Here is a 13,342-nt window from a genome sequence, read left to right as displayed (position 1 = left end):
ACAAAATAGTAGAGAATTGTTATCAACTGTGTTTATCTTCTCTTTTGACTTCCAAATGTAATCCAGTATAGGAAAAGGACACATTTGGCAAAAAGCACTCTGAATCACATGATAGTCTGAGTAACTCCAAAATTCGGAGTTGTACAAATAATCCCTACTCCTAACCTCAGTATCTTTTCCATTCAATACAATAAGAAGTGATGTATGGTCGGGTCACAATGAAAAATCATGATAATCTGCTGTTCAGTTGTTGGCTCGGAGTATTTTGTATTTTTGGACAGCCAACAAACATTACATACATCGCTATGGCAAGAAGGATCAGACAGACTAATGGTGTGTTAGTTTCATAAATAGGCCACTGGGGCAAAGAAATTACAGAAGAAAACATCACCTATTTAAATTTTTTCCTACTTACATTCATTATCTTTTGATTGGAGGCATTATTTTCCTTAGGAAAACCATGAATGACCTACACAAATGTTCGCTAGCTGAATTTTGTCTACTTTTTGAGAATGTAAAGTTTTCCTGGTTAACCCACCGTTTTCACCTGTTTCCACCACAAACCGCAAGGAAGTAGAACTTGAAGAAACAAAAATAGGAACAATCAACTACCACTTAGAAAAATGCAAAAACCGTGTTAGAAAAAATCTCTCTTGCACTCTTTCTCTCTCTATATATATACATTCTTTATTTTGTTCACTACTATGCCAGTCCACAGAGGTTTTATAAAGGCTGATTTTTTTCCTGATTTGCTGTGGGAACGCTTTGTAATCTAAATTCACTGTTCTACCCTTAACACTAAACCATAAACATTTCTATTTCAAAGACTTGGAATGGTGTCAAATGGTCTGGTTTGAGCCGCCATCCATTCAACAACTATCAGTCACTGCCATGGCCTGTGGCTGCTACAACTGCAGAATTATTCTGTTGTAGGTGAGGAAGAACTCTCATTACTGACACTTCCCTCGTATGTTCAGTTATCCGTACAATGTCCCAGTTTCTTAATACTATTGGAATGTTTATCAATATATTAGTTGAATTTCTCAGTTCTCCTTCTGTCTGTGCCATGGTTTGAAATCTGGGTTGAGCTGGTCTCAGCATTACGTGTCTATGTGGGCTCATAGACCAGTTATGTTGGTTTGTTGACACACAAAAACCTTTTTGGGCAACTTCATCAACCAGTTGTCTGGTAAGGGGTACATTTTTTGAACTCACTGCCTGCACTGATTGTGTATCACTGCTGCAAGACACTTCTCATTAAGATAAGTCTAACTGACTTGAGGCTGAGGACAAAAGGGCCATGGAGATTTGTGTACAGTTGCACAAGTATACGGAACTATACATCCTCAAGGCATAGGGAACTCAGTAATTCTCATTCCTGGATGTTTGAGTGAACATCTGGTATCATAACCATCATAAATGAAAGTTTTTAAGTGAAGTAGTTGAGTAACCTCAGATCAATGACACACCTAATGCTTTATCTCTTCTGTAACAGAAAATAGCTGGTGTAAACATCTCAAATTTGCTTTTACCTGCCAATCAGCTGTGTGAACCCCTAGTTGTGCAAGAGATTGGCTTGGAGACAAGGTCCCAGATGTTTTGGAGTAGCATGAGAGAGCTCTGTAGCAGAGGAGGTGATTTTGCAGTATGACCATATTGCAGATACTGAATTACTGTTTGTGCTATTACCTTTACTACCAGAATATAGGTGACAAGTAGTAGAGTTAAAAATCCGACTACATTGGAAACCTCCTGGACTACGTGTTGGTATTCCATAGTTTCACATACTTGAACCTGAAAAGCAAGCCGCACAAATAACAATATATTTTAGGAAGGTGGGAGACCAGACTAACCTTGACAAAAGAGGTGACAATACCTTTTAGTGCTTATTTTATTTACCCTGTTGGAATGGTGAGAGAGAAAATCTCAAGTAGCAGAACACAGATAGCCACCAGATGTAGTTTAATTGAACTGAAGTGAAGGTTAAACTCTGCTATCTGTAGCGGATAAGAAGTACTTGATGCAGATGACAATGGAAAGGGTGCAGGCCTTCGAGGTACACCAAACACTAAAACATTTACATGTCGCCTGCTCTGCTTTATTGGTGTACAGTGCTCTGGCCTGGATCTCCTACACTGTTTAACACTTTCCTTAGAGGCACTTTCAGATCAGTGAGGGAACAGCTGAATTGCTGGACCTGAAATGATGAGACAAACGTTTTGAATGCTGTTCCAACGAGGGAGTGAAAATGTGAAATATCATCTATTGTTGACGGCCCAACAATCCCTGGTGGATCCACAACATAATCATCCTACTCCTGCTTAACTTCTTGTATGACTTTTCTTTCCTCCTCTTCCTCAGTATAATCATCCTCAAGTTGTATGTGCATCAAAAACGGAAGAGGCAGCGGTTGCTGGTGCTGGTGCATTAGGGGACGACAGTGGTGTTTGATGAAGCTGTCTTGGAGGTATTGGTTGAGGAGATGGAGGCTGTGGAGTCAGCAGAACCCTGGCATAGTTCATCATCATGACTTGCAGATGACTAATGAGGTTGATGGGCACTTGCATCTTTGGTGACTCACAATAACTTTGGTGACTTACTAAACTGACCTCTGGTCAGCATCTTTCATCCCCCCAGCACGCAGCTCCAACAGTGTCCTGCTGCCCCTCGCACTGCTCTGTGAGCTCTGTTGTGGCAAATTCGAGACCCCCCTTCACCTGCAGGCTCCTGCCTGCGCCTCATCTCCGGTGGCCCAGTGGTGGGCCTAAGTCTGTGTCTGCTTCTTTCTGCTTTTGCCTTTAATTTCTACCTTATGCCTATTATTTCTGCTTTTTGCTCTTTTTTCTGCTTTTGCCTTCGTTTCTCTTATCCTTCCTTCTGCCGCTGCTCTTCCTTCTCGCCCATGCTGCTCCACCCCTTCTTAGCGTCACATTTCCCACGTCCCAGCTCACAAGCCCCTCCCATCTCCCTGCCCTTCCTAATGGCAGCCGCTGCACAGTAGCAGGACAAATAACCTGACCTCTGGTCAGCATCTGTCTCCCCCCCACGCACAGCTCCACCAGTGCACTGCTGCCCCTCGTGCCGCTCTGTGAGCTCTGCTGCGGCAAGTTGGAGGCCCTTCTCCACTCTCATTTTAATTCATCTTAAATACTTGAATATTTCCATATTCCCCGCAAGCTTGTGTGAACTCAACTGTGCAATTCAACTGTAGCGATGGGTTTAACGAGTGGAGACTTTACTGAGTGGACACCTTCACAAGCATGTTCGTACACAGTATCCCTCGCAACTAGCACGGCTTCAGTCAATCCCTTTTCTTATGCAAGACATAAGTTTTAAGTTTATATCCTGCAGGAAGAAACAGTCATTCCAAGGATGCAGCTGAAAAATGGTGTATGAGACAGAGCCCCAACTTTATCTTTCAGATCTTCCCATCAGCACTGTCTAATGGCCTCAGCAAAGCATTATTTAAACCCCCTATTTTAGCCACATACTGTAACTGTGGGACTATCATTTCCTTAGTGACATATCATTGAGAACAGGCTATTTTAACTATCAGAGCGGTTAAACATGAAGATTCTCCAGAATATGTTAAAGGGATTATTTTTTGACTTATTGAAATGGTCATTGCAGGAGCACATTTTATCAATTAGAATAGGCGTTGTAATGTGCAGGAAAGAGTGAGAATGTCCCCTCTTAAAGAATAGTTTTAGTTTTATACCAATAAATAGCTAAAATGTGCTTTTATGCACGGAATAGAAGAGCATTAGGATGCCTTTGCAGCCCTTTTTATATTCTGTCCAATACGGATGCATCATTTGCATATGGAAGGGCATTTAAGAAGTTACTATAAATGCTCAATTGAAAAAACAGCAATAATGAACCAGGTTGACATGGCAGCAACAAATATATTAAATACAATTTGGGACACCATTGTCATCACAGTGTTGCCCCAAATGTTATCCACAATTTTGAGCCATGACATAATGTATATGAGGATTACAAGGTCATACACATGTGACTACTGGCCCATTCTTCTTAGTTTATTTTAAACTATGTTTCTAACATGTTTAAATAACCACCACCAAGACTTATCATAAAATATCTTAACCATTAGTAAGTTTGCTGTCTTGCTGAATGTTCAAATTTAGGAAAGAAATTTACTTTATAAGAACTAAATTGACTAAGACTTTCATAATTAGTAATTACTATTATAAGTATATTCTGGCTTTTTAGTGTCCACATCTCAGTATATTGGACAGTTCAGGCTGTTTCAGGGTCAGTGGTAACTTTCTACACAAAGATAGACTTGTTTTTGTATATGATTTGCGTTGCAAGTTAAACTGCTGCTTTTTAGTATGATCTGTGATCTCGTTGGCCAGTTAAATGAGATGGCCTGCATGATTTTTTCCACCACTAGTGATATGTTTGGTTGCAGTGTGAAGGGATACTTTCTAAGCATTACGGACTGTTTGAATCAAACTTGCTATATTATGGGTATTATGCTTTATAGTGTGTTTAAATCACATTTTGTGCAGTTGTCTGAGCTCTTCCTGTGGGGATGATTACATTTACCTACACAATACAAAAAGTAGATCTCTCATGGGAAGTTTGGTGGTTATGTTGCTGCAGATTACTTGAGGGTTTCTGATGAATCATAAGAATCGGATGATCCTAAAAAGAAAATATTTAGACAAGAATGATGGCCTATCTCATACTGGACAGAAAGGGAATAGTACTTCTGGATTGCAAGAGAAGAATCTGTGATTTTGAAAGTTCACATTCATGAAAAAATAGGCCATGCTTTCTAAGAGAATGTCTTCTTGAGCAAATCTCAAATACAGTAGGTTCTCATCTGCATACAATGGAACTTTTACTCCCTGTTCTGGCAGTAAATATCAGGTTAACAGTGAGACCATATCTGATTATAACCAATGCCATCACAGGCCAGGGCACGACCAGCGGACCTGTTGTTTCTTTATCCAGAATATGCAGACCCTTACCTGATACCTGGAAGGCTACCGTCTCTGTACTTTATCTTGATCTAAATCCAAGCTGATGGAAAAAGAAGATTTTGATTGGCGATGTGGTATTGTAGTTGTGTAGCTTTATGGTTTCTGTTTTCAGATAGTTACAGGCTCCTGAAAGCTGTGCTTCATTGAAGTAGCTGCATCCGATCCCTGTTTACGTTGCCATTGACCTTTAAACAGTCATTTCATGTATAGTTTATTAAGTGTGATGGTTCAAGACCAGGATTTTACTGTGAATGATGTTTCTACTGTTTAAGATTAACCTCAAGGAACATACAATGGGTTTGCCTTTCCCCATAAATGGATACAATTCCCACAGATTTATGTTGATGCAAATGTGAATACCCAATTTACAGAACTCAAAAACTCAATCTCAATTATCTCCATCTAAAAAGTACTGTATGTGCTGTGTTCAGTGCTTCCCCGCCCATTGCTGAAAGGATTTGGAATTTAAAATACATTAAAAAACAAATTACAACATGTAAAAGCACCTGAGAAACTATAACCACGGAACTATCCTTACCGCATTTTTTTCAGCGTCCCATACCAGATCTTTAAAAGTAAGCTGAGATGGAGTGAGCTCGGGTTGAATGCAGTGACTTGCTCGCAGGTTTTTTTCTGCAAATATATCCATTTTAATTGTTTTTTTTTCCAGCATGTATTTTAATTCTACAAATGAGTTTATTACCTTGCACATTGAACAGTGTTGCAAGATTATTGAAAAACTTGATGTTAGACTACATTGCAGTAGATTAGAACTGAAAATGTTTAACAAGTTAATGGCTAATCAGAAGGAACCACCTTTGTTCCATTCACCTTATGTTACATTATATTAATTACCTTACACGTTAAACATTAGAGTGAAATATATTTAAAGATTATTTAAGTTTTGGTATTAGACTATGCTGCAATAGATTAGAATTAAAATTGTTAACAACTCATCAAACGGAACTTCCTTTGTTCAATTTATTATATTGTTTCGTCTGACATTAATGTCATACAAAGGATAAAACCTGAGTCAACAAAAACACTTTCATCAAGCCGAAATAAAAATAAAAAATAAGCTGTACTTATGTCAGATAGTGCTCTAGATGATGGGGAATAGAGGGATCTCACCTGTGTCCACTGTATCTCATGTGGTAAGAGACGACCTAGGGTTGTTTATTTCAGAATAAGGCCAATATTGCCTTTACAGAAGTATACAGTTGATCACATTACTCTTAAAAGTACTGCTACTGCATATGATCATTAAAATATCTGGGGTAGTGTTCAGTTGGACAGGTCATTTTCCTCCCTAAACTTCTCAGATGTATTATGTCACCATTTCTGTAATGTCTTGTAGCAAACAGATATTTTCTCCTTCTCACAAAGTCAGACTCTTTCACAACGAGGGGTATTTTGGGTCTCTTGATTTCTGAAATTTGTTTGTTAATCTGGGACATGGTAGTATGACGCAATCCAGGAATTCCTTGGTTTAAACAAGATGAAGATGAGCCACCCCATAAAAAATATATAAAAAAATACTTATGTATAATATTGTATTATACTTTTTCAAAACAAAGGCCTATATGACAAATTTATAAAACCATCTCACATTGTAAAAATAGTGAGCCTAGTCACAAAATGTATTTTGTAGAATGTGAAGTAGTACTATAGTAGTATTATAAAACTATACTATTACTATAAAAATGCTATCCCAGATCTTCAGACAAAGACCTCTGATTCTCCCATCTCTTTTCTGTACAAAGCTCTCAGTCACAGTGATGTAGATTTTAGCACACACAGCTAAACATTTCAGTAGTAAATGTGCAAGGGACAAATGGGTTGTGGCTGAAAAATGGAGACTACTTACTGGTACATGGGAGGAGTTTATGGAAATTTGAGAAGGGGTTTAAGGAGGAACATGCTAACACACACACACACAGCTACACAACAGCAAGACCAATGCTATTAACAAGGTATACTTCTAATGGAACTACAGCCCTAAAGGGGACAAAACGGGTATAAACGGGTATAAATATACTCCCGCAGCACCTTGGAGCAAGTCAAGCCTCACACATGGCTAATCACAGGAACACATTTTCTTACACTCCCATAGAAAACAAAGGAGGCAGGGAAACATAATAAATAAAATAATATCTCATAGGAACTAATGTTAAAATGGTTTACATTTTGTAATAAAAGTTTAAAGTGCAGTTTAATTTTTTTGTAATTAACTTTCAAAGTAATAAACAAATTATTTATTAAATGTACATGATTTAACATTAGAATATACACATGTATGTATACATGTGTGTTGAATGTGTGCGTGCGCATATATATATATTATTATAATATATATATATACATATATATATATTATAATAATATATATATATATACACACATATATATATATATATATATATATATATATATGCAAAAAAGAATAGAGAACTCTGGGTAGTTCCCAAGTTTAGGTGGAGAGCAGCTCTGGTAAGGAGCACTCTGCAACACCAGCGACACTCTAGATTCTCCTATAAGCCTGCAACATGGCCTGCAAATCTTGAACTAACAAAGTAGGCATCTGCATAACATCTTGCGTAGGCTGGGGATGTGGAGGATACTCATAATGTTCATAATGCCTGCTATGAGTGGTATAGTATGGTTCATAGCATTGTTGTTCATCCTCGTCATCATCATCATCTTCCTCCTGATACTTTACATGGAGCTCTGAAGGATTGCGTGTATCCCCAAAAGGCCATCATCTGATTTTTCCAAGTCCAGTAAATGGCTTCGTAGCAAAGCTGAGACCTTGCTTGGAGACTTCACTTCAGGTCGTATAGTAGTTTTTGTGATTCTTGTAATCTTTATCTTAGTTGTTGGACCCGTCGACAATGATGTATAAGCGAATTGAGGCGTCAATGGTAAAAAAAATATATCCGCAAGATGTTGCCCTCGTGGACGATGCTATTGTCGACGGTGTTGCAGTTGACGGTGCTGCCATCGACAGTGTTAATGTCAATGGTGCCGCTGTCCTCTTCGTCTACGGTATCTTCTACGACGGTGTTGGAGAGGTCAAATCCACCGTCAACTGTGACTTAATGGAAGAAAATGCCTTGGTGGATGAAATGGGAGCATTGATAGCTGCAATAATCAATGTTCTTGACGATGATGCCTTCGTTGATGAGACTATGGTGATGGTCGCCGATATCATCGATATCAACGTTGATGGTGCCGTTGTCGAAAGTGTTCTGAGAAGATTTTTTGTCCTCGGCCGAACTATGAGGGAGAACGGTTTCGCTCCCTTGTCTTCACAGATGGAGTGGAAGGTTGGGAGGAGGCCGACCCTGTGGAGATAAATGTAAGTTCCTCCTTTTTGAGAGGGTCCTTATGGTGAAACTATGAAAGATCCAATACCGGATAATCTCATCTTCAACATTATTTATGACATTTGTAGTTGCATTTGGTGTGCAAGTTATGGCTTGCAATAATGCTGTGTACATTGTGGTTCGCAGTCCTACTCACAACTTGCAAATTATAGTCCGTTTTAGGTTTAATTCATAACCAGAAATTAGGTTTTTACATTCATTTTGAAGTTTTTTTTCCAATATTCTTTGAGGTGTTTTAACTGACACTAACATTAACTTCACTTCAAACATAATTTTTTCAATAAATGTATTTTTATGTATAGATATATTGTATCTTGGCGAATGTGTTACGCTATATGCTGAGCAGGTTAAAATCATTTAAATGAGAGTGCTGACAGCATCAATGAAATCAGTCCTCATTATTTATAAATCAGTCACAAACAAGCTTGATATTTGGTCCTGGGGACCCAGGTAACCTGTGCTAATGGTTAGTATGTATAACAGCAAAGCTGTCTTTTGAGGTGTAACAATACAATTATATACTTTGAAGACTTACCTTTATCAAGAATATGGGCGAGAGTTGATGCTCGAAACCCTGAAGGTATGACTCCCATGGTTGCCAATGCATCAGCTGCACTCATCTGAAAATCGAAAGAATGTCTATTTTAGATCATATCTTGGTAAATAAAAAACTCACTGAAACTTTTAGTCAGCTACTCACACATTCGTAATATTTATGAGCATATGTAAACCGAGGGTTTTGGTGGCTCGGTTCTTCTCGAAAGAGTGAGATGCAATGCAGAAAGGGTCGTGAGTAGACTGGAATATGGGGAGGTGTCTCGAGTATTTCCTGTCCTCGTGCTGGTTGTTTTGGTGATGGGATGAGATCTGACATGAGAAATGGACTTAATTATCTGAAACCTTGTATTAATCTAGAACAATCCTGCAGTTATATGATTGTGAGAAAATGTTTATTATGGAGACCAACTTGGGTTTTGACCGGATATATTGCAGTTACTGTATGTAAGGCTTTAATCGTTGACAGTGTATGTGTCAGATGCTCTCGTAGAATGACTGTATGCTTTGCACATAACAGATCGGACGCCGATGATTCTATTCATTTGTTATGTGCCTGTGTGGGTAATCTCGGTGATGTGATGACATCTGGCTTGGAGAGTCAATTCATGATTTCTAAACCTGTATGCATTATAACAATTTTACTACTTGCCACTAAGAAAGAATGCATATAGCCCAGTGGAAGCTGGTGATGTTCTCGAGTTTGGTCTTTACACTCTGCCACAGTGTGTTTTTAGTTCCATGAAGTGTTTATGTCGGACTCGTTTTTAGGTGTGACATCTGTTGTGCGAATAACAGACCGGCTGGGGAGAATTTACGAAAACAGGCCCAAGCTAAGTCAAGACGAGGGTAATCGTATAAAAAAGTGGTGAATGGGAGATAGAAACATTGTGATCAGTGAACCACTTTTTTCCCATCCAGATTAATGTAAGTGAACCCTAAGGAATTGGATCACTTCTGATACCGTTTTATAGGGGAGAAAGAGAGTATATTAACAGTTTTTTACCATCTCTTCAGTTCTTTCTACTCCTCCTCCTCTTTTTGCTTCTTTTATCTTCTTTCGCATTTGGTGCTTCCCGTGTCCTGTCTAAGAGATGGGCTGGTGCTACTTCGGGCGACTTGATAAATGATTTATGGTTTTGTGATCGGGGATGTGAGCCTGTTAATATTCGAGAATCCAGGTGTGGATATAAATGGCTGTAATTGGTGATATTTCATTAGAATTCAAGTATTTATTTCTGACAGACTCTAGTACCTTAAAATATATAAAGCATTTGAGGACGAAGCTAAAAACACCTGCTGTTGAGCATTACACTGTGAAATAACACGAACACACCAGGAGTATTTGAATTTGATAGGAGGCTACAAGAAACGACTTAGATTTGATATAGATTATGCATATATACTGAGGATCATAACTCGAGATTACCTTTGTTTCCTAGCGTGGTTTACCAGTAGTGGTGTTATGAGATATCTGTACATTGCTGTGCAGTTTTGAAGAGTGTATCTACTTTAGCATTATCTATATGTATACATTACGAAAACACAAATTTAAACCTAATTTCACTCTCCTAGTGTGCACACACCAAAACGGGAATACTGTGATATTGGTGCAAACTGAGAAGATTAATCTTGGACCCGTTTTTTTCTTTTTCAGGTTATACGAGTCAACTCTATTACTATGAGAGTGTCCTTAGATTTTAGTTCCATGAATGGAACCATATGATTACATATTCAATCTCTTACCTTTGGACACATAAACTCTACCTTCTAAACTATGTTCCGTTGATGTATAGAAACCTCAGTACCAACTCTACCGTGGATAAAGACTGTTTCAAGTTGTTTCAATTCTTATTGTGTAATATCTGTTATGTATTGCAGTAAAATAAGAATAGAATGGTTCAATAATTCGAATCATGACTGTAATAACATTATGGATGTCCAAAACTAATAAGTAATGTGTGTGAATGATTCAATATTCTCATTTTTATTTTTGTCATGTTGTCTGTGTGAATGCATTTCACAATCAAAGTTTCCTTTCTTCTAATGAAATTTTGGATTATGATCGTAGAGTCCTGAGGAAGAGGCAGCACTCCGCAAAACACGTTGGCTTGGCACCATTGGAACAGAGATCTTGAAACATCATATTAGTCAACATTTTTGATGGGACGGTGCTAGAGTTAAAGGTATATTCTAAAGAAAAAAGTAAGCTTTAATGTACAGTGAATGGTTCTAAATTAATAGCACACCCATATAGCAAAAACATGTCTACTCTGTTTAATACTCTGTCCAAGGCGGACAAAGCGAGAAGCAGGTTCGTAGACCTGGCGCTAGTGCTGACAAGGGAAATTATCAAAAAACAATAGAGGGCAGACTGTGCCACTCTTTGCAACATGACAGAACGATGTGCACTGCTGGGCAAAATCGGAGGACGCGGTGCTGCGGCGACTCCGCTTGCAGGAGGGACACACCAACCACATCAAGTAGTGGAAAATGATACTACTAACATTGGACATTGGAGCCTGACCTGGATGGCTGACGACTGGAGGAAAAGTTTCAATTCGTGTTCTAGATTTTTCTCTTAATACAAGATAAAGAATGTTAGCTCGCCTTTCTGTATAGAGTTTCATCAAACATTACTATAGTCGCAATTCAAATAAAACTGCAATATCCTGCTTTTTGTGACCCTGAAAACCAGCACTAGCACTGCACACCAATGACACTAGGTGGATTACAAACAAATAGTGGTATACCTCTGTGTTCTGTGTAGTCTAAAATATTTTTTGATGCATGGCTGCTGTAAATGATGTCTCCTAACAGATATAGATCAAGTACTGCTAGTAGACACCTGTGTCTTCGTGCCTCTCTGATTAGGATTAACTGGTGATCATTTAGAGATTTGGATCTTTGTGTTTGTACGTTGCCTGTTTTTGTGACTGAGTATCTCTGGGTACCTTAGCATGTGAGTATTTATTAATTTGTGGGTCCCTGGTTTATGGCCATCACTCGATTTGCAGAGGCATGTGAAAGCATATTTCTAAACATGCCCTTCTATTATTTTTTGGCATTGTATTGCATATGTCATTAGTTTGATATCATGCCAATTAGGCCATACAAACAATACATCTCATAGCATATCAATAAAAAATACAATAGGCATAATATTCATTGAAATATAAAAAAACAAGTGAAATTCACATGGAGATCCATGCTTCCAATAGTGGTGCTGCAAACTAGTACTCTAATTAAAAAAATAATACACCTAAAACTTCAAAAGGTGGTTACTGAACCTACCCAATCCTCGGTATTGACCACCCAGTTTTCTAAACCATCCCGCACAGAACCCAAGAGATAACGGTTATTTATTATATCAACAAATTTCACAATTATAGACATTAGACTTATACAAACAAACTGTGCAAAGGAGGCAACGTGTGAAAATCCACTTAAAAATTCACCTTCATAACTTTAAATGTTGGCAACGAATACAGTGCTTACCTTCCGACGATTGGCAGTATTGTGCAAAGAGCAAATTACATTACCTTGTAAACCAGGGCAAAATAGCTAGCTTTCCATACATCACAGGCAAAAATGTAACCATAGCCCAGCATACCAACATATTATTACATTGCAGAATTATCATTACCAAATCTCTAATACGGTGTACCTGCAACTTTCTAATAAATGGTAATAGCAGACTACATCTTATTTTGGCAACAGAGCCACAAAAGACAATGCGTGCAAGTGAGTGTTTCCAGCTTACAACAAGCATTTGCAATGCACTAGGGTCTCGCATTTTTCGGAGTTACAGCTGTTCACAGTTGTAAACTCCCAACCAGATTTTTCTTGCATTAAAAGAAAAAAACAGCACAATCGCGCTGCTACAGTTCACACGTAATAATACCTATCGGCAAAAGTGCAATTATGAACGTAACCGGCAAAAGTGCAATTAACTGTGTAACAAGGTCGATAGTATGCGAAACGCTCGTCTTCTGCCCAGCGAGATCGCGCTGCGAAAATAGAGAAAAAGTAGTCCACAAACCCAGCGAGCCTCGCATGTTTTCTGTACTTGGTCGCTGCACTCTAGGAGGGCTAACCACCGGAAAAGGCATGACGTATGCGTGCCTTCCACTAATCAAAAGAAGCGGATTCTAACAGGCAAGCCAACTTGCCAATGAAAGACACTGACATGTCGTCGACGGGGCTCTGTGCCCTTTTCTAATACCTAAAGCGTCTCGCTAGCGATACGCATGCGCGAGCGCATGCGACGCAGGCTCGACCCTAAAAAGGGCAAGGTTCCCTAACTGACAACCGACCCCGACTAATTCCCCTCTACCTAATAAAAGAGGGGACTTGACCTTCAGGGCCCACCGACTAACAGATCTTTTC

General features: G+C 38.7%; 1 protein-coding gene across 2 annotated transcripts in view; it reads right to left on the bottom strand.

Annotated features, from left to right (window-relative positions):
• The window catches only part of NPHP1 (nephrocystin 1), a 523,503-nt gene that overhangs the window by 294,424 nt on the left and 215,737 nt on the right, over window positions 1-13,342 (bottom strand). For both annotated transcript variants that reach the window (XM_069234711.1, XM_069234712.1), the window contains exons 9-10: window positions 8,934-9,018; window positions 5,551-5,645 (exon numbers count right to left, since the gene is read on the bottom strand). In XM_069234711.1, coding sequence (XP_069090812.1) covers window positions 5,551-5,645; window positions 8,934-9,018 — 180 coding nt within the window. The remainder of the gene's footprint in view (window positions 1-5,550; window positions 5,646-8,933; window positions 9,019-13,342) is intronic.

The sequence above is a fragment of the Pleurodeles waltl genome, chromosome 5, assembly GCF_031143425.1.
Source record: "Pleurodeles waltl isolate 20211129_DDA chromosome 5, aPleWal1.hap1.20221129, whole genome shotgun sequence".
Lineage (NCBI taxonomy): Eukaryota > Metazoa > Chordata > Amphibia > Caudata > Salamandridae > Pleurodeles > Pleurodeles waltl.
Note: the sequence above shows the minus strand (reverse complement) of the source record. Positions and strands in the feature narration are given on the sequence as shown.